General features: G+C 44.1%; 1 protein-coding gene across 1 annotated transcript in view; it reads left to right on the top strand.

The window, feature by feature from the left end:
* The window catches only part of Thsd4 (thrombospondin type 1 domain containing 4), a 694,930-nt gene that overhangs the window by 81,941 nt on the left and 590,859 nt on the right, over nt 1-22,130 (top strand). Inside the window, exon 4 of the mRNA XM_008836407.3 lies at nt 17,844-18,199. Coding sequence (XP_008834629.1) covers nt 17,844-18,199 — 356 coding nt within the window. The remainder of the gene's footprint in view (nt 1-17,843; nt 18,200-22,130) is intronic.

Here is a 22,130-nt window from a genome sequence, read left to right on the forward strand (position 1 = left end):
TATGAAGGTCATTTTTTTGTTACATCCCTCCCTGCTAACTCATTTCAATAATAGTACTTCTGGGCCAGGATGGTGATGTGTTTTATTTGAACAGTCATCAGAATGTTGATATTTGGTCTCAAAATATAGCTGGTATTTTAAATTGCAAAATAGCATTTTAATTACTTAAGTTAATATTTCTTCTAGTTTGCCTTCAATTGTTATGACAAAACACTCTGACCAATACCAACTTGGAGAGGAAAGGGTTTGTTTGGCTTACATCTCCCATGTCACAGTTTATCACTGAGGAAGCCCAAGGTAGGAACTCAGGGCAGGAACCTGAAGCCAGGGGCTAAAGCACAGGTCATGGAGGAACGCTGCTTCCTGCCTTGCTCCCCTGGCCCATGTTCAGCCTGTTTTCTTTTTTTGGTCTTTTAGAGACAGGGTCTCCCTGTAGCCCCAGCTGTCCTGGATTCACTGTGGAGACCAGGCTGGCCTCAAACTCACAGAGATCTGCCTGACTCTGCCTCCCGAGTGCTGAGACTAAAGGCATGTGCAGCCTGTTTTCTTATACACTACAGGCTCACCTGCCCAGAGGTGGCACCACCGACAGTGGACTAGTCCCTCCCACACCACTCAACAATCAAGAAAATGCCTCACAGACATGGCCATAGGCCAGTCCAATGAAGGCAATTCCACAACGGAGGCTTACTCCATCCAAGTGTGTCAAGTTGACAACTAAAGCTATCCAGCACAATATTAAAATATTAAATATTAAATATTAGAATATTAAAATGACTTAAGTTAGACATTTTAATTACTTGAATTAATATTAAAATGACTCAATTAGGAAAAATTAAACTCTTCTAAATGTTTAGGAAAAACCTTGAGGAAACTGAGAATTTGGGAAGGTGTGGTATGTTTTCTGCAGGGCCATCTATGTCCATTGGCACAGGGATTCTACCTGAGGCAGAGACACCCAGGTGATGGGCAGCTCCTGGCTTCTGGAGCTGGTAGATTGCAGTTTGATTTGATTATCACTCCTTGCAGTCTGACCTTGGAAAGTTTCATCAGCTCCTCTTCTATAACATAGAGATAATATTTCCTCCCTGGCAGGATTCAGTCACTTCATAACCACTGAGTATCTACTATGTGCTAGACTTTGTTATAGGAGATGGGGCCCAAGATAAAAAAGGTCTTCACGTATAATAGTGGATGGATCAGATAATAAACAGGTAAATAAGAACATTTCAGATTATAACCACTCAGAACCACCTTCCTAGAACCACCAGGAGGAAACAGTGTGTGTGTGTGTGTGTGTGTGTGTGTGTGTAACTATGTGACTCTGTGTGTGGTTGTGATTGTATGTGGGTGTGTTTGTGACTATGTGTATGACTATTTATGTGTATGTGTGTGAGACTGTGAGTATGTATGTGTGTGAGTACATGTGGGTATGACTTGTGTATGGGTGATTATGTGCATGAGTGTGTATGTTTGAGTGTGTAAGACTATGACTGTGTATATGTATATGTATTAACTTTGAGAATAAGTGTGTGTGTGAGTGTGGGGGTGTGACTGTGCATGAGTGTGAGGGACTGTGCATGTGATTGTGTATGACTATGTGTATGTATGAGGGAGTGTGTGTGTATGAGTATGTATGTGTGTGATTGTATATGAGTGACTGTGTGTGTGAATGTGTATGTATGTGTGTGATTGTGACAATGTGTGTGGCTGTGTGTGTGTGTGTGACTATGGCTATGTGTATGATTGTGATTGCGTGAGTGAGGATGCGCACCCCACATGTACTCACTACTTTGGATGTCACTCTCTACAGGGGTGATATTTAAATTAACAACTGAGTGATAAGAGAGGGCAACTTTGAGGAGTAAGTGAAGTAAGTTAATAAAGTTCTTGGCACGTGGTAGAAGTTTAGTAAGCTTTAATTGCTTATTTTCCTTTAAGAATCAAAGAGGCAGCTGGCAGATAGCTTAGTGGGTAAGGCACTTGCCACCAAGCCTGAAGACTTGAGTTCAGTCCTTCAGACCCACATTAAAGTAAAAAATAGTCTCCTGCAGGTTTCGTTTGACCTCCACATGTATTCCCTGACATGTATGTACCTAAACCTCATTCCCACAAAATAAAGATAATAATATAAATAAATAAAAAGAGTCAAGGAAGTCTTATTTAAACATAGGAAAACAGATTTTTATGGCTTGTTAGATGTGATCAGAAGGATCTTGTCATAATTCAGCTTAGTTTTGGAAACTATATGGTTAAAAAATTTGCTTACAACTCAAATTATCACACTGCTTTTAGGGACAACTGATGAGTGGTCCTGAGCAAGCCGAGGGGCTCCCTAACTGTGTTTGCACCTGGGCCCTGATAATCAGCATCTCTTCTTTGTTCGAGAAGTCAGATTTTCTTTTCATCTGCTGCTGTGACCTCTCTGTGGAACATGGAAACAGTGTCTTCATTTCCTTATTTAACAGGTTTGCACTGTAACCTGTTAAATATGTGGGAAGAACTGACGTAATTAATATCTCTTTAAAAAGAGATAAGACATGGCACTGGCCTAAACATGCATAAAAGTATGTGTTGTATAAAGCATTCTATACTTTTTTTTTTTTTGGTCTTTTTGAGACAGGGTCTCCCTATAGCCCCAGCTGTCCTGGAACTCACTATGTAGACCTGGCTGGCCTTTAACTCACAGATATTTGCCTGCCTCTACCTCCCGAGTGCTGGGATTAAAGGCATGCACCACCACACCCAGCGCATTCTATACTTTTATGAAATATTTTCATAAAAATATACATATATAATAATAGTTAATCCCTAAACTAGCAATAGCATAGAACTTTATCCTCTACAAAGCCCTTTTGTACCAGTACTTGAGCCTCACAGCAGCCTACCATGTACCACTGAGAAGAGGCTGAGCTTTAAAATCAGCCGGACCTGGATTCAAATCTTGGCTTTGAATCTTATCTGTAATTTTGTGTGGAGATGTGAAGCTGTGTGCAAATGTGTTTACATGCCTGTAAAGACCAGAGGTCAACCCAGGTATTATTCCTCAGGAGCCATCCACCTTGTTGTTTCAGAGGGTCTCTCTTTGGCCCAACTCTAATTTAACTAAGCTGGCTGACTACAAGTTCTGGGGGTCCGCCTGTTTGCCGTTCCAGTGCTGGGATTACAAGTGTGTGTCCCCATGCTTTTTTTTTAATGTGGGTTCTGGGGATCAAATTCATGCCCTCATGTTTACATGGCAAGCTCTTTACTGACTGAATCATTTCTTTGGCCTATCTGTAATTAAAACAAACAAATAAAAGCACTATTTTGTAAGCTGAGGACTAAGATCCCTTAGAGTCTTTGCCATATTCTTGGTGGTCTACAATTTGTTTTTTTTTTTTTAAAGTTTAGGTTTTTCATTTTAATGATAGCTTGAAGATAAAAATCCATTTTGAATAATTGAAATGTGAATGTATTAACTGAATAGCTCCATTTCAGTGAAAAAGATTTTAAAGTGTTTGAATCCATACCAAGGCAGAAAAGTTGAAATACCCTGTGGGGTACCAGTTTCTAGAGAACTTGTCCTATGGAGGTCACAACTTGTCCCCTTTCACCTGTGTCACACAGGCCCTATCTTTTGTAGCCTCACAATAACTCATTGACAGTAAGTAAGCTTTGAAATTGTAGTGCTACTTTCCCACTGAGTGTCATTTTGAAATTTGTCACCATTGTAGATTGGCCCTTGAAAATAATGGGCTAGTGGTTTTAAATATATTCATTCATCAAAAAGAAAAAAAAAAGTTGAATGATGGTCCATCATGCTCAAACTCAGAAGAATCTAAGTGCACCATCCCATGATCGTATCCAATTGTGTCTTTGTGGTCTTATTATCTATCCACCACAGTAATTAATAGATGGCACCTGGGGAGATGGCTCATTCAGTAAAACACTTGTCTTTCCAGTGTAAGGACTTAGGTTTGGACGCCCAGCGCTCATATCAGAAGTTGGGCATGCCACACACTTGTAATATCAATGGTGGTGAGATGGGAGGAGGAGACAGATAGGCCAGCTAGCCTGGCCTGTGTATCCAAATTCTAGGCCAATGAGAGACCCTGTCTCAAAAAAAAAAAAAGGCAGAAGGTGGAAAGTAATGGTAGAAGGGGACTCAGAGATGGATGATGTGATTTTCAAGAATGTAATTTGCAAAGTAGAGATGGAGTGATTGGATAGCTAAGGGGCAAGTAAAAACAAAACCGTCCACCTACTCACCCATCTATCCATCCATCCACCCACCTGTCCCTCTGCCCACCCATCTGCTCACCCACTCTCCCATCCATCCATAGAAGTATGGGACTGACTAGCCCGTGGGCTAAGGAGATGGTGAAAGGGGGCTGGAATGAACTGATATTTCCGAATAGAACTGGCTGGGATTTATGTCCAGTTGGAACAAGAAAGGAGTGGGCGACATCTGGATGGAATAGAGGTGAAGCAGGTATTAGGGTCCTGGGTCACCCTGCTGGATCTGTCTCTGGTTGTGAGTCTGGCAGAGTTCGGGACCACTCCTTATTCCTGGAGATGCTATTGCTGATGCTACTGCATCTTCCCTAATTTGGATTAGAAGAGTAGATGACCAAGAGTGGAACCAAAACTTAAGGGCCACAGAGAGGAAAGAAACCAGCAAAGAGGTAGCCAGAGGTTTAGAAGTGCTAGGACAGCATCATGTCCCAAATCAAGGAGACAGAAAGTTTCAAGCAGCAATGGATTGCTAGGGGATCAAATTCGGAGTGACTTGCTTTGGGAAATAGAATTGTGATTTGGACTGTCGGTTTCTTCTATGTAGGCAGATGGAGCTAGGAAAACAGTAGAGGCAACATCAATTTCTGGCCAAGTGATTAAGCATCTGTGCTGCTGTAGAGAAAGGAGGCATTTGATATTTTACAGATAGGCAAGGGACCAAGCATTCAGTAAAATTGTCATCCGTCCATCCACCTACTCACCCATCCATCCATCTATCCATATATCCATATATCCACCCACTCACCCATCCATCCACCCACTCACCCATCCATCCACCCACTCACCCATCCATCTACCCATTCACACATCCATCTACCTACTCATACACATCCATCCATCCACCATTCATTTGTACATCCACCCACCTACCAACCTGTCTATCCACCCATCCACCAGTCCATATATCAGCTCACCTACTTACCTATCTACCCACCTACCCACCAACCTCCTATTCACCCACCCATCCATCCACCCATTCATCTATCTATTTACTCAACCATCCATCCATCTACCCACCTATTTATCTACCATCCCATCTATCCACCCACCTACCAACCTGTCCACAAATTCATCTATCAACTCATCCATCTACCTATCCATCCATCCATCCATCCATCCATCCATCCATCCATCTATCCATTCACCCATCCATCTACCCACCCATCCATTCATCTATCTACATATTCATTTACCTATCCATCCATCTATCTATTCATCCAACTATCTACCCATCTACCCACCTACCCATCCATCTATTCACTCATCCATCCACCTATTGTCCTATCCATTCATCTACCCATTCATTCACCCATTCATCCAACTATCTACCCATCCATCCAACTATTCATCTACCCACATACCTATCCATCTACCCACCCACCCATCCACCCATCTACCCATTCAATATTTCTCTAGGGCCTGCCAGATGACAGGTTTTGCATGAGATCTTATTAGAGAGAATGCTTGGAATACAGAGATAAAATAAATTATCATATGCCCTGGGGAGATTGCAGGATTGTTGAGAAGACAACTGCATATAAAGATAATTAGTGCCAGGTATTGAGTACTTTGGAAAAGATGTACATAATGGCTCTGGAAAATGGGAGGGGGACCACTTGACATGGATGGAAAAGGTCTGTTCATAGGCGGAGGGGACGAAAGCCTTTGAGCTAAGAAGACAGCCAGGGGAAGGCCAGAGTAGAGAAGGAACATATTCTACTTCATGTGTGTTGTGTAGGTTGGGAGGCAGTGATGTGGTTGAGCTGGAAAGGGAGGCTGAGGCTAGATGGTAAAAGGATACCAATCAATTTGGTCTTTGTCCTTTGGAACATAGAACCTAAGCATCATTGGTAAGCAATACAGTAACACAGTAGTAGGGCTAAGTTTCAAGAAGATAGCTTTGGTAGTGTGAGAATTCTCAGTGTGCAATGGGTGGTCTGGGACAGGGTTCCATATCAATCTGCTTATGACTTTCTCATTGGACAAGTGTTTACTGAATTCCTACTCTGTGTACCTCTCTGTGCTGGATCCTGACAAGTTCCAGGAAATCACTGTCCACATGTCTTTTGTATTGTGTGCACCCGTATGTGTGTGTGGAAGCCAGAGGTTCACACTGGGTTATTTCCTTAATCACTTTTTACTTTATCTTTTGAGGATCTCTTCATGAACTGGGGCTTGCTGATTCAGCCAGACTGACTGGCCAGCAAGCCCCAGGGATCCTCCTCTCTGTGCCTTCCCAGTGCTCGGATTGAGGCATGCACTATGGTGCCTGGCAGGTGCTGGGGATCTAAACTCAGGTCCTCATGCTTGCTTGGAAGCACTTTATCAACTGAGCAATTTCCTTAGTCTATGGCCTACCTTTCTTACAAGGATGCTTCTGATCTCAGCCTTGCAGACTGTGCTGAATATTGACCCAGATGTTGGTGGCCAAATCACCAAACAGACTCATCCACTGGAAGGTTGCCACCCCCAATCCAGCTTCTTGAAACACTTCATTTTATGCATTACTCATTATTTTGACTGTCCTTGTTGGCTTGGGTTACAAATAGGCAATAGCCATTGAGAGCATGAGGCCACATGACCTAGCCACAGCACCAGAGAACATATCCAGGCCCTGCACAGTAACATCTGCTTCTGGTTCCCTGAGTAACTGTGCAGCAACACCGGGCAGGCTCAGTACCCAGGCACATGCTCTGTATTATGTTCTAGTTATAACTGAGGACAATTTCCATGTGGCTGGTGATGAAAGAGCCAGGTCAATTTCAGAAGGGGCGAGTGTTTCCGATTATGTAGATCACATCCAAATATTTACCTCATCGCATCATTTTGGGTGGGTCCTGCCTTTGAATTCAGTGGATATGCATTTAGGCTTCCTTTCCCGTGCATGTAGGAAAGATATCTGCTTGGAGCCTCTTCTTTGCTGGCAGGGGAGCCCTAGGCACACCCAAGGATTGCCTCTCTTGCTCTCATGATACTTGAAGTAGATTAGTAAGTAGCAAGGAATGTAAGTGTTCTTCCAGGAAAATCCAAAGCCTGTTAGTGGTGGAAGGGGTGTCAGTCCCCATCACATTCAATCAGCTCACTTACTGATAGGAAAACTGAGGTTCAGAGCCACACACACGCTGATGCTAAGTTACAAAGTGATTAAGAACAGCCTTGGGTCTAGAAGGTAGGTCTCTGCCCAGGGCTTCCCATGAGTTGTCTCTTCCTTCTTTCATCTTTCTGTGTCTCCTGTTGGCTGCTATACCTGTTTATGAAAAGTCGGCACCTGTCTGATGGCTTATGGCTGGCTGTGTATCTTGGGATTTTCCTCTGTATGGCTCAGGCCTTAGCTAAAGCTTTCTCTTTCTACTTTCCCTTTCCCTTCCATGGCCTCCACTCCTTTCTCCTCCTTTGTTAATGTAAATACCTTATTTTAGCTGTTTCTGAAATGCATTTGTAGCATTGATGCAAGTAATTACCATGGAGGAAATTTTCACCCTACCAGAGCTGAAGCGTTTTGCACTAGTCTTTCATATCTTTGATATGTGTGTGTGCATGCGTGTGTGTGTGTGTGTGTGTGTGTGTGTGTGTGTGTGTGTGTGTGTGTGTGTGTGTGTGTTCCTGTGTATGTGTGTGCATGTGGAGAGTGCATGTGGAGACCAGAGGTAGATGTCAGGTGTCTTTCTCAATCTCTTTCTACCTTATGTTTTTGAGACAGGGTGTCCTGTTGAACCTGAAGCTCGCTGTTTCTGGCTAGGCTGGCTGGCCAGCAAGCCCCAGGAATCCTACCTCTGCCTCCCCAGCACTGGGATTACAGACATGTGTTGTCAGACCTGGCTTTTACACGGGAGCTAGGGATAAATCTCAAGACCTCATGCTTGTGAAGCAGGCAGTTTATTGACTGGTCTATCTCCCCAAGCCTCTTTGAGGCTCTTACATTCATTTTGTAGCACTGGAATTGATATTAATGCTGAGAAGATTTTATATTGCGTCAGTATAGGTGATCAAGATATAATAGCAAATTATCATTTTCAGAGAAAACCATCAGTGACGTCCTTGATTGAGGTGTTCTGACTAGAGAATCTCTATGAAGATGCTCTACCTCCCCAAGGCTCCTGTCCAAGGTCCCTGGTGACACATGGCCTAACTGAGGTGCTGCTCTGTGATCCTATTTCCCTTTGCTCTCAACTTTCCAAAACTTTGTTCTCCAACTCTGAGGTGTATTTCTGTAACATTTGTTTTAGGCTGTTGACTAGGTTATGTGGCTAAAACCAAACTTAGTTTTTCTAGTCTCTTCTAGAATCAAGCTTTAGAATGGTGAATTTTGCTTATGACTCCTTTTCTATGAAGAACAGATGGAAGGTTTAATTTTGTAGAAAGAGAATTAGAAACCAGTAAAATTGTACATGATTGTACATTAGTACTGAAACCAAATACATTGGAAACATTTAGAGCGGTGCCTAGTTCTGGGCTTCCTGGTGGTGACGAGAAATTCCCAGGGCTTTCTGTGAGTAGAGAGACCATCAGCTCTTGGTTTAGTTTGTTCCTTTCACTCCCACCCTACAAGCTGTTTTGAATCTTTCTCCCTTTAATCTATTTATTTTTATTTATTGAGTGAGCTGTATTGTAACCATGACAGAAATTTTTGAAATTACAAGAAAAATTCTCCCGGACTCAGCTTCGGTAACAGGTCAGATGTTTTTATTTTTCCACGTCCTCTTCCAGGCTTTGTTCATAGGTCTACAGAACCTTTCTATTAGTATAATCACAGTATAGTTTCCAGTTTGTATTTGTCATTTTCACTTAGTATTATATTACAAGACTGTTTCTCTATTGCACTGTATTGCTCATGATGATGGTGCTTTGTTGAATCATAAAACTCTAATTTATTTGACTATCTTTCTATTTGGTCCTATGCATTCATTCCCCCTATATGGTGAGACCTGGGTGTAATAGTACATGGTTAAAATCCTCTCCAGCCATATGTACTTGACTATGCTTACAGTGCCAAGCATGATTTCCCTCCCATTGGGCGGGCTATAAGTCCAATTAGACAGCCATTGATTACCCCTAAGATAAAAGTGCCACTATTGAACTAAGAGATAGTTTTCTGGACCAGTTATTGTGGTTCATAGACTTTACAGCTGAGTAGCATCATTAATTGGTTTTCTTCATTGGCATCTTGCATAGAATCTTCTGATACTATGAGAGCTACAGGGAGGAAGCTTCTGGGTCAGTTCCACCTCATTTACTCCAAGTCCTGTCTCCAAAGTATGTCATGTCTTCAGCAATAGGGTCTTACCTTCAAGTTCACGGAGGTACTCAAGGGCTATGTCAATAGCCTGTATTATTTGGGCTCCCCTGACCAATGACTTGAAGGAAGGTTTCCCCTGCCTGGCATTATGGTTTTTGTTATATAGCCTTCAGGTATATATATGCACTCACATTTATATTATATGTGCACTTTCAGTAGGCTTATTAAATACTACATTTGTCTTTGGTATTTCACACCACTTAAAAGGAAGAGTATCTCAGAAGACCCATGGAGGTTTATCCAACATGTGTTTACCTGGACCCTAGCCTCAGCCCATATGGGGCACATTGTACTCTCTGGGGAAGGGTCCTAACATCATATGTGCACTTTGAATAAATCTGTCCTTAAATTCTGTTATACCAGTCCTACATCTACTCATCCCCATCCTTGAATCCCTTCAGTGGAGTGGAGAGAGCATCACTTTGTTCCCATGGTTGGATCTCCTTCTTACACCTTGGAAGACTTTGGACTGGTGCCATTCTCCCAACGAAAGGACATATGAGCATTTACCTTGCCCCTGCTGGGAGGCTAGCGGGCTGTTAGATGCCCTACAACCCTGATGGAGTGGCATTTGTTCTCATAAGTGTTTTCAAAGCCCTTGCTTTACCCACTAGACCACACTGCCCGTCTATACCCCAATGACTGATCTGCAAAGTGGAAATAAGAGCTGTTGAAGTGCATCTTGTGAAATCTGGCTTCAGGTTCTTGTCTCTGCTTTCTGAAGAGGCTTGTCCCTTTATCTTAGAAGGCTCAAACCATCCCTGTGAACTCTGTCACCCACCCCTCCCTTTGCGTCCATATGTTATTTTCTACAGTGGAACATCATTGTTTGTTTTGGTTTTCTTTTTCTAGCCATTTAAGTAATTTTACTGAAAATTTCCTTAGGGACCACCAGTCTAAGGGGTGAGGTCATTTAGAAGTAAGCACTCCAGTTTAGTGGTTTTTCAGTTCATGTGCGCATACTACCTCTGGGATGAGTCCAGGCATTGCTAGAAATCTCCACATGAGCTGTCCTGGGGATTTCTGAACTGATAAGAATTTTGCATACTCTAACTTGTCTAAGATCTCTCCAGGGAGGATGACAAGTGCGTTCTTCGGGTTAAGTTAGATAACGCGACTCAAGCAATTAGCCCATTGGTTGGTCCATATTTTGCACTAAATAAATGGTGGGTGTTATTCCTGCCCTTTGTTAAGAATATACTAATAAGCCTGACCTGCCAGCTGCTGAGGTACTCCTGAGTCCTAGGGGCAGCCAGCCGGTGACCCAAAGCTGGTGGAGGGGGCCAGTGGGTGATAGGGCCACTGCACCTTCTGCTTTTTATTTTTAATACCGTCCTACTTCTTGTTTTGTTTTTCAGTAATTAATATGTTGTAGAGAACTATCCAGGGATAGAGAGGTGGTTCCGTGGTTAAGAGTATTTGCTGCTCTTCCAAAGAACCCAAGCTTAATTCCCAGAACCTACATCGGTTGCTCACAACTATCTGTAACTCCAACTCCAGGGGATCCAATGCTCTTTTTCAGCCTCCATGGGCACACACACACGTGGCACATATTCACACAGACACATAGACACATACAGATAAAAATAAGCCTTAGAGAACTCTCCATTTCAACAAATATAAACCAGTTTCACTTTAACAGAATAATTATGTTCCAAGATATGGAAAAGGTACATTTCATCTAACTGGGCTCCTATTCATGATGTTTCCAGACTATCCATAGTTGTTTCCAGACTTTGTTGTTCTTATAAATAATAATACAACATCAATCTGTATATATGCAATATGATGCATTGGTTCAATAAAATTCTTGTAAATTGCAAGTATAACCCCTTTAGCTCCTGAGCTAAAGGTATGTGTATTTGAAATTTTGATGGGGATTGGAAAGTGCTCTATGAAGATGTTGCCCCAGATTAGACACCCATCAGCAGAAAACATTCTTGCCACATCAGTATTGTTAGACCTTATAGCCTTTGTCAGAATAATTGGTATCAAATGGAAACTTGGTGTTTTGTCTTATATTTACTTTATCATATATGATGCTGAACAGTTTTTGTATATTGTTCGTTTTCTTGTTGGATTTCCCTACTCCGACTTCTAAACAAAGCACTTTAAACTGGGTGGCTTAAATTACAGGAATTTCTTGTTCACAGTTGGGAAGCTGCAAAGTCTAAGAGGAAGGCCATGGCTAACTCAGTTCCTTGATGGTCATAACCCTTCTTGCCTCTACTGAATTGTGCTCTCCCTTCCTGCCTCCCTCCCTGCCTCTCTCTCTCTCTTCCCCTTTCCCTCTCCATCTCCTTTTCTCTCTCTCCAGGGTCTCGGGTATCCTAGGCTGAACTCAAAACTTATATATAGCTGAGGATAGCCTTGAACTTCTGATCCTCTTGCCTCTATCTCCCAAGTGCTGAGATTACAGACATGCACCACCACATCATTATTTAGTACTGGGAATCAAGTCCAGGGCTTTGAGCTTGCTAGGCAAGCAGCCTACCAACTGAACTACATCACTAGCCTGAACTGTCCTTTTCTTAAATACTTGTTAGAACTTGATATGTGAAGAAATCCAGAAATTCAGGGTACATTTTGCTTATTTTTATTTGGGAGGGACAAGGTCTCATGTGCCCAGGCTGGCTCTGAACTCTCTATGTAGGAGAGGATAACCTTGAACTCCCTACCCCAAGTGCTGGTATTGCAGGTGTGTGCCACCAGACCTAGATCTTCTTTGGGTCAGGGTACCTTTCAGAAGTGCCTTCAGGCTCGACGTGTCATGTGAGAGCTGGAGAGTGGGGAGCGTGCAGGCAGCCTGCAGAGTGCTGTGTTTCAGTGATTCTTTTTTGTTGTTTTTCTTGTCATAATTTATTCTTTGGCTTTCTGCGTTTGTCACTAACAAAGACCTTGTTAGTCCTAATTTTAGGAATATTATATCTCTAAACACTTGAAAAGTTTCCTTACCTTGAGTCTTGCCTCACAGAAAACCCACACTTAACTGTCAGCAGATAGGAGGGGATTGGACGGTGGTGCAGGACTGATGCAACCAGGAAGCTAACTCCCAGAACCTTCCTCCTCTCACTTTTTCTTTCGTTTTTCTTGTCTTTTTCATTCACTTTTCCTCTTTCCTTCTGTTTTTGCTTCTTTGATCCCCGTGTTTCTGACTGAATGCTATTGAGACCCAGTTCTGGAGCCTGTGGTTGGAGTCTCACTATGGGGACTCAGATGGAATTCCAAGCCACTCACCGTAATTCTCCTATAAATTAGAGAATTTGTATGGGTAGAATAGGATGGAATGTGGTTTCATGTTTCCTTCCCACAAGGATCTTGCCCAATTTGGCAGTCAGAAACTAAATTAGGGTGGGATTAATCCTAGGAAGTGGCTCTCCAGTGTGGCTGCGTGTCTAATGGAATGTTCCAGACAATCTTGGTTATTATCTCTGTTACTGAGAGATGGGGAAGGGCAGGAGAGCCTAAATCCCCAAAGGTGCCAGAAACATCTTTCTGTCTTCGTTCCTTTATCCCCGTCATCCTCGCATTAGAATGCCCATTGGTGCGGATTTACTCCTCATTTCCCTTTTGTTTCCCACCAACAACACAGGCAGTGTGGCAGCATCACGCAGGAGGAGGGGCCTCAGGAGAGGAGAACTTGATTTTAGTCTGGTCCCTGCATCTCACTAGTCTGACACCATGGCATATCACATAGTTTCTTGGGACCTCGGTTTCTTTCCTGCACAGCGAGCAACCTTTCAGGTGACTGGGTGGGGCACTGAGGGACTCTGAAAGCAGGGCCTGGTGACAGGAGCTTACCTCTGCCCGGCCACTGAGCTGACTGATACACAGATGTGTCCGACATGGAGAAGGTTCTTGGTGGGCACTAGTAGTGCACTGCCCTACCTTGTCCTGGAAGTCCAACACTCTCTGTTAGTTGAACAAACCATCACAAACTTGATGGCATAAAACAGCAGAGCTGAATTCCCTCATAGTTCTGCAGGCCAGGTGTCACTGAGTGTTCTCTCAATTCCTGTGTGGAGAATCCTTCCTGCCTCTTCAGCATCTGGTGGCTCTGGGACCTTTACTCCTCCCCATGACTTGTAGCCACATCCCTGCATTCTTCACTTAGGTAGGCGGGCTGCCTTCACCATGCTTCATCTTCTCTTCTGTGCTTCATTGGACTCTGGCCTTGTTTTATAATTATGTATAAGAGCCTTCAACCTAGATGCTCAGTGTAGCAAGGATGGGCTGAGGGGGGCTCATAATGGTTGAGGTTGGAACCACAGCTCTGCAGACAACTGATGCCAGACTCTCTCTCTCTCTCTCTCTCTCTCTCTCTCTCTCTCTCTGTCTCTCTCTCTCCACCTCTCCCTCCTTCCCCCCTTCCTTTGCCTGTTCTTGCCATGACCTTATCTGAAATTGACTCACCCCATGCCATCTGTTCTCTTGTGTTGGCTCTCTGAACATAGTTCCCATAAGTCAGCTGATTGATGCCATTTGTGAATTGCCACTGACTTCAGGGTAGGCTCTTTGCCCCCCTGCTTCGTTGTTTCTTTTCTTCCTGGTCTTGCTCTCCCATCCTGCTCTAGTTATTTCCAGAACCTTCAAGAACCAACCTAAGGTGTAAAGGTTATCAGGGATGAGTCTACACTACCGTTTGGTTGAAGGAAGGTGACCCTAATTACACAAGCTAGTGACTTTATGGTGACTGGTTACCTGCTGCAAGAACTCTGCTGAAGAGCGGGCACTCTGGCTTTTGGTGCCCATGGACTCAGCAGCAGCAGAGGCATCTCAGGCTTATCAGCAGGTTCCTGGTCAGTCCTCACAACTGCACTCTGGGGTAGGCTTAGCACCGTCAGTCATGTGTGACACTGTGTGATGCCATGTCAAGGTGACCCTAATTACACAAGCTAGTGACTTTATGGTGGCTGGTTACCTGCTGCAAGAACTCTACTGAAGAGCGGGCACTCTGGCTTTTGGTGCCCATGGACTCGGCAGCAGCAGACGCATCTCAGGCTTATCAGCAGGTTCCTGGTCAGTCCTCACAACTGCACCCTGGGGTAGGCTTAGCACCGTCAGTCATGTGTGACACTGTGTGATGCCATGTGGCATCCAGAAGATCAGGCCTGTCAGGTTTAGTCCAGATTATCCCTGAGCTGCCTCACCACACAGGTTCTGTGGAGACAGAGGAAGAGTACAACTTGGCAAGAGCTTTGAGCTGGTATGCCAAATTAGGCTGCTGAAAGTTAAGATCATTAAAAACAAATAAAAAGCAAGGGTGATCTAGAGGCATCATTGCACTGCAGAGATAAGCCCACGACTTGCTGAAAAAAACTCATATTCCAAGAAAAGCTATAGATTCACTCAGTGGTCTAAGGATAGGATAAACAGTCTAGAAGAGGATTCTGGAAGGTCAGGAGCATCTCTCTGCTAAGGAGAGAGCAAGTACCTGAACGTACAGGTATTGAGAGATGGGTGTATCTGTATCCAGCAAAGTGCCTCGGGACAGGTCGCATGATGTCTCTGATCTGCAGTCTAAGATGAGATTGTTGGTAACCAGGACGGTCATGAGGACTCAGAGATTACGTGTTCAGTAAGGCATTCAGCAGGTGCTAAGCAATCCCAGCTCTCACTGGGACGCCCTTGTTTCCTCTGTGCGACTTTCTCAGTTTCCTCCAGCCAAGGCAGCCACTTCCTCCTGGGAGCCTTCCCATCGTGGCGTAAACCTTTGCTGCTGCTGGATCCAGGCCACTTGTGTGGACCTGGATGCTTTTCTTCATAGTCCTCAGTGACAAGAAGGGTTCATTTTAATTGTCAGCTTGACACGATCTAGAATCACTTGGGAAGAGAGTCTGAAAGAGGAATTGTCTGAGTCAGGTTGGCCTGGGCATCTGTGGGGGATTATGTTAATTGGTGTGGGAAGTCCCAGTCCACTGTGAGTAACAGTGGGTTTGGGTCCTGGATTATATGAGTGGATGGAGACAGGGAGCTGAGTAGTAGGCATGCATACATGAATTCATTTTCTCTGCTCTTGACTGTGGATGTGAGGTGATAACTGCTTCAAGTTCCTGCTGCCTTGGCCTTCTCTGTGATTCACTGTGACCTGGAATTGTGAGCTAAATTAAACCCTTTCTCCTCCAAGTTGCTTTTTGGCAGGGTGTATTATTACAGCCACAGACACAAAATTAGGAGAGTGCCTGACTCTGGGCCAGGTATACAGCTGATGCTCAGGGCATGTCTATGGTGATGCAGAGATATAGCTCTCCCCTCAGTGGGAATAAGAAATAGTTTATTCTGGGACCAAATGGGAGTGACCCAGGAACACAGATTCAGGTTGCCTCAAATACAATGTTCAAACATTCAGCTTCATGAAGTTTTTTATAGTAACAGAAAATCAAGGTCATTTAAAAATACATTGTTGGGAACATCAGGCAGGTGGGTTACAGCCAAGTGGGAAAGTCTCTGCTATTGGCCTCAGATGCTATCTGATGGCCTTTGGGTTGCTGGAAGCTAGGGAATCTGTTTGTACATTCCTAAAGAATTTTACCTGATAGTCACAAGAGTCAAACACAGAGGTAGGCTAGGAATGGCTGTTACGGGAACTAAAGATAGCCCAAGATAATTTGGGGTCTGGCGCTGCACTGTTTTAGCTCTCCATAATCCCAGAGGTTCTGATCAGTTGGCCTTGTGGAATCTTTGACACAGGCACAGCTTTTTTTTCTAGGAACTTTAGTTCCCATGTACATAACAGAGGGGCCAGGGTGCTTTTAGTGCAGCATATAGGTCTCTGTAAGGACCGGTTTAATGAATCTGAGTGTGAAATCACTCCCTGGCTAGAACCTGCACATGCTGTGATGTTTCCCATCCCTTCTAATTGATGTGCATGGAAGCAGGGAAAGTATCATGATGTCTATTAACAGCAGTGTCAAGCTCTGTGCTGTGCAAATAGATGAACCCACTGAAGTCTCCTTATGGCTTAGAAGGTAGGCATGGTACCATTCTCCTGTCACAGATACTGGCCTCAGAGGTTCAGAAGCTTCCCAGTCACTGCTAAGAGGTAGCAGAGATGTGGTTCCTGACAGCCTGGCTCTAGGGCATGGCCTCCAAATAGTTACAAGCATTGCTTTTACTGCAGGGGACATAGGACCAATTTCCCCATGGCTGCCCTGTAGCTGCTGGAAGTCCAGGCCCTCCAGCCTGAGGGGAGACACAACCCAAGCTTGAAGAAGACTCCTGAAGGCACAATATCTACTCTCTAAGGCCAGAGTGGTGGATCAGTTGCTTTCCTCATTGCTGTGACAAATACACAGCAATGAGGAAAGAGCAACTTAATGAAAGGTTTATTTTGGCCTGCAGCCTGAAGGTAGGCCATCATGGAGGAAACTGGTCACATTGTATCTGCAGTCAGTCAGAAAGGAGAGAGAGAGAGAGAGAGAGAGAGAGAGAGAGAGAGAGAGAGAGAGAAGAGAGAGAGAGAGAACTGTTTAGCTAGCTTCCTGTTTTTCAGTCAGAGACCCCAGCCTGTGGTATGGTGCCCATATGTAGGGTGGATCTTCCCACTATAATTAACCTAATCTAGAAAAACCCTCAAAGACAAACCTAGAGGCATGTTTCCATGGTTATTCTAAGTCCAGTAAAGTTGATAATGAAGATTAACCATCATGAGGTGGCAAGATTGCTCAATGAATAAGCCACTTACTGCCAAGTTTGAGGATCTGAGTTCCAGTCCTCAAACCCACATAGTGGAAGGAGTGAATAAACTCTAGCAAGGTGTCCTCTGAGCTCCATGTGTGCCCTCCCCCATAAATTAATGTAATAAAATATTTTAAAAAACAACAACAATGAAACAAAATGATAACCCATCATGGTGCTCAAAGCTCAGGACTGCACCATTTTTCTCATGGATTCTGGGTGCTTAAAACTTCCTGGATTTCTTCCCTCATAAAAAATAGGAGAAATTTCGGAGTGTGGTGGTGACCTTTAATCCCAGCACTCAGGAAGCAGAAGCAGGCGGATCTCTGTGAGTTCAAGGCCAGCCTGGTCTACATAGTGAGTTCCAGGCCAGCTGGGGCTATGGGAAACCCTATCCCAAAAAAAAAAAAAAAAAAAAAAAAAGGAAAAATGACCTGTTATGACCAAGTTGGCAGAGATTGTGACCCAGGCTGAATTATAATAATTTTATTCTAACCTTTAAATCAAAACCCCAGCTCTACATGTGCCTAGCAGAGAAGCCCTAACCAAAGCTTTTCAGATTTTGGTTCCTAACCTTCCTCTTTCTCCACAGGTTCCACAGCGGATGGCAGCAGCAGAGGGTGCCTCAGAGGACAGCAGTGGTGGCACCCAGGGTGTGTGGGGTGCCTGGGGCCCCTGGTCCGCCTGCTCACGCAGTTGCAGCGGAGGAGTGATGGAGCAGACACGGCCCTGCCTGCCCAGCTCCTACCGTACACGTGGCAGCCACCGACCCGGGGCGCTATCCTTCTCTGGCCACGTCGTGTCGGCTGTGCGCACGTCGGTGCCACTGCACCGGAGCAGAGAGGAGCAGCGAGGCCTGGCGGGCCCAGATGCCAGCCACCAGGGATCCGCAGTGTTGCGTGGCAGCAGGCACCCGCAGGCCCGGGGCCGAGACCCTGCTGAGAGAAGGTAGGCATGCATCATGGGCCCCATCTCTATCCCTGCCTGATCAGTGCGCCAATGCATTGATCAGGCTGCAGTGGAAAGAATTCTTGGCACCATATATCTGAGTGTGTGTGTGTGTGTGTGTGTGTGTGTGTGTGTATCAGACCTGCAGAATCACAGCTGATGTTGTCCCCTGGCCTCCACAAGCACACACATGCATTGCCAACAGCGCACCAGTGCCATTGCTTATGGCATCTCCCCAACTCCCCCTCCCCCAATGTGTTTTAGAACTCAGAAATGTGTATTTTAGAGAATTCAGGGTGTGCTTCATCTTGGTCAAAACACAGTATTATTTCTGCAAGAAAGCATGAATGCTCAAACTAAATAGAGTAACAATAAGACATATAAATGGCCTGGGTCATATATCAAGTTTCCTGCCAGTGAGTTTTGTCAACAAAAACATAAAGCTATAAGGAGTTTGGTATTCAAAACTCTTTATTTCTAAATTACAGTGTTATAATCACTAAGGTTTATTGTATACCTCTTCCATACCAGGTAATGTTTCTGTTCCTTTTCAATGTCTAACATACTCCTCATTTTAGAGGCAGGGAACAGGCTCAGAGGCATGGCTTACATTTCCCACAGCTACTCAGGCAGCAGGTGAAGAGTCAGGATTCAAATCCAGGTAGTTGTGGCTCTAAGGAGTTGATGAAACAGAATTTCCACTGAGAATCTGGGGACCTACCAGGTTGAGTGATGACCCAGAGTTCTAGAACCAGCAGGTAAGGTAAAATTTGAAGGTGTTTGTCTGATTCTCAGACTCCTACGGCACTTAACTTTGGGCACCATGAATGGTGGGCACCAGGTATGGTGGTGGAATCCTGGGACTGGCGTTCCTGGGCGGGAAAGGGGCTTTGTGGTTGTGATACTAAGAGCCACCTGGGGTGCAGGCTCTTGTTGGCCCCAGGCCTGTGCTGCAGGCATTCCGGCTGAGCATTTTGACAGCATATTGACAAAAGGCCAGTTACAGTTTACTAAGAAGGTCCTACAAGTCTTTATCATCCTCTTGTAACTTGACAGTTTCAGATGAAACAATCCAAATATTAGCTGGGAGGCCTGCACTGCAAGTCACATTTGCTTCTATTTGTTAGTCATTAGGTACTTGCATAGTATATTTAACCCCAAGGAGAAACATCAGCATGTTCCATGGAGAGCTGGCTGCTCCATTTTGTGTTGTAGGTTTAAGATTGGAGGCAAAGGCTGTTGGGGTTTAGATGGTTACGCAATGGTCAGGTCGCTGTGCCAAGCAACTGAAAACTTAATTGGAGCCAGATAACAAATAAAACTATTTGACCTTACAACAAATATTTATGAAACATCCACTATATTGGAAGGCCCTGAAACAGAGACAAAGGTGAATATAGTCCTGGCTGTGGAACTGCAAGGCTCTTGTTAACAGGCTGGAGCACTTGTTTACAAACTTAGTGGTGTGCATGTGTGTGTGCGCACATGCGTGTGTGTGTGTGTGTGTGTGTGTGTGTGTACCAGAGTTCAAAATTAGGTGTCTTTTCTAATCCTTCTCTACCTTATTTTTTTAAGATAAATTCTTTCACTGAACCTGGAACTCTCTGATTTGACTAGACTGGCTGTCTAGTGAGCCCCAGATATCCTCCTGTCTCTGCCTGCCCCAGCCCTGAGATTATAGGCATATGCTGCCATGCCTGACTTTTTAATGGAGTTGCAGGGGATCAAACTCAGGTCCTGTGCTTGTGCGGTGAGCTGAGCCATCACTCCAGCTCAACTTACTGCTTTTTGTGAAACACGAGGATCATTTCTGCAAAGTCAGTATGACATGGAAGCTCAGTTTATAACCCTGGGTAAAAGCTGAGCTATTCTGGTTGGAACCTCAAAGCCATTGCTTTGGAATAGGATTTTCAACCTTGTCTGGCCACTAGAATTCTTTGCTCCTTTTTTCAGAAATCTTGACATCCACTGTATACTCCAAACCCAGTTCAGAATATCTGGGACTCATCCCCAGATATGATGGTGTTTAAGTGCAACCCAGCTTGGGAGCCCCTGGTCTTTTTGGAACCTCATGTTTATAAGGAATTTGGAAATTAAATTCATCTTGCAGAAGTTTCCAAGTTTGGTGAGCACATATTATAGTCTCTTTCAGTGTGTATGTATTAGGGGTGGGGAAATGTTAAAAATGAAAGCTGTGATCTTCAACAAATGATGCTGGCAAAACTGGATCTCCACCTGTAGAAGAATGAAATTGGACCCTTATCTTTCACCCTGCACAAAAGTCAGCTCCAAACAGATCAAAGACCTCAATATAAAACCTGAAACTCTGAAACTGCTAGAAGAAAAACATAGGCAGTACCTTACCTCCCAGAACTCAAAGGTAAGGCTCTACTGCTGAAGTCAGGACATACTTCGGACACAGGACTTGGAGCAATGGAGCTAGAACTCACCTGGAAGCCTTGTACCCGAAGACTAGCTCTCGTAGTTCTAGAGAATACTATGCAAGCTGCTAAGGGAGAAAATCTATCAATAGTCCAATCCAGCTCTAAAACCTAATAACCACAATGACCGGCACAGCAAACTACCTCTGTTGTGGAGTTCTGGCACTGTTATCTAGGGGGTAATCAACAGCTATATAATTGAACTTTAAGCCCTCTCAATAGGAGGAAACTCATGGATGGTACTGTAAACATAGCCAAATACACATGGCTGGAGAGACCATAGATCCTAGGGAAAACCCTATCTCTGTCATATCTCTAGATAAATGAAATTTCTTACTGTATGCTAAGTATGAATCCTTATATTTACAGACAAGTGTATCATACACCACCAATCAAAGAAGCCCCCCCCCTTTTTTTTTTTGCAACAGATGGAGGCTATTACAGAGTTCTACAACTGGTCACACAGAGACTATATGTCTGAGAGATGCCCAGCCCTAAGTGATACATCTACAAAGGGACCTCTACACCTAAGGCTCACAGAACATAGTAGAACAGGGGTTAGAAAGAATACTAATACATCCCTTAACTCTCACCAGTTAAGTTTCCTTATACAACAGAGTGTGGTGCACACAAGGGCCACAACTGGCTAGGTGTTAGAGAATAAGAGATTGAAGAGTGCATGTTCCTGGATAGGACTCCTGTATTAAAACTCACCCAACCACACCTCAGGGACCATTGTGGAAGAGGGAATGGAAAGACTATAAGAGCCAGCATTGGTGCATGAACATAAGGAAGCAGTCTTTCAGGCCACTGGAAACTTGCTCATACGAACTTACAGCAATGGTGACAGTGTGCACAAGACCCATGCCAACTCAATCAGACAAAAATCAAGCATAGAATGAGGGAGACAGGCAGCAGGCCCCACCTCCAGCCTAGGAAATATTGGCAACTGATTACTGCTGGGTGAGGGAGAGTAGATCTTCTTCAAGATCTCTACATAGTTGGACCAGACTCCAGTGAATGAATTATGCACCAAAGGACATCTGGGTACAAATGCTTGACTGAATAGGACTTAACATATATGACAGAATGCATGAAATCTGGTGGGGGGGCTATGAGGGTAATGGATCAGGGAGGGGCTGCATTTGATTAAGAAGTATTATATGAAATGCACAAAAATTCAATAAAAATAATTTTTTAAAAATGAGAGCTGTAGCCAGGCATGGTGGCGCATGCCTTTAATCCCAGCACTCGGGAGGCAGAGGCAGACAGATCTATGTGAGTTCAAGACCAGCCTGGTCTACATAGTGAGTTCCAGGACAGCTGGGGCTACAGGGAGACCCTGTCTCAAAAAGGTCAAAAAAATGAGAGCTGTAAAAAAATATCAAATCTATTTTTGAAACATGAAAGTTGCCTTTATGGAGATATCACAGAGCCAGTGTACGATTCTTCAGCCATTAAACATTTCTTTACTGAGAGAAAAAAATGAG

The sequence above is a fragment of the Nannospalax galili genome, unplaced genomic scaffold (genome assembly GCF_000622305.1).
Source record: "Nannospalax galili isolate Female #2095 unplaced genomic scaffold, S.galili_v1.0 scaffold54, whole genome shotgun sequence".
Lineage (NCBI taxonomy): Eukaryota > Metazoa > Chordata > Mammalia > Rodentia > Spalacidae > Nannospalax > Nannospalax galili.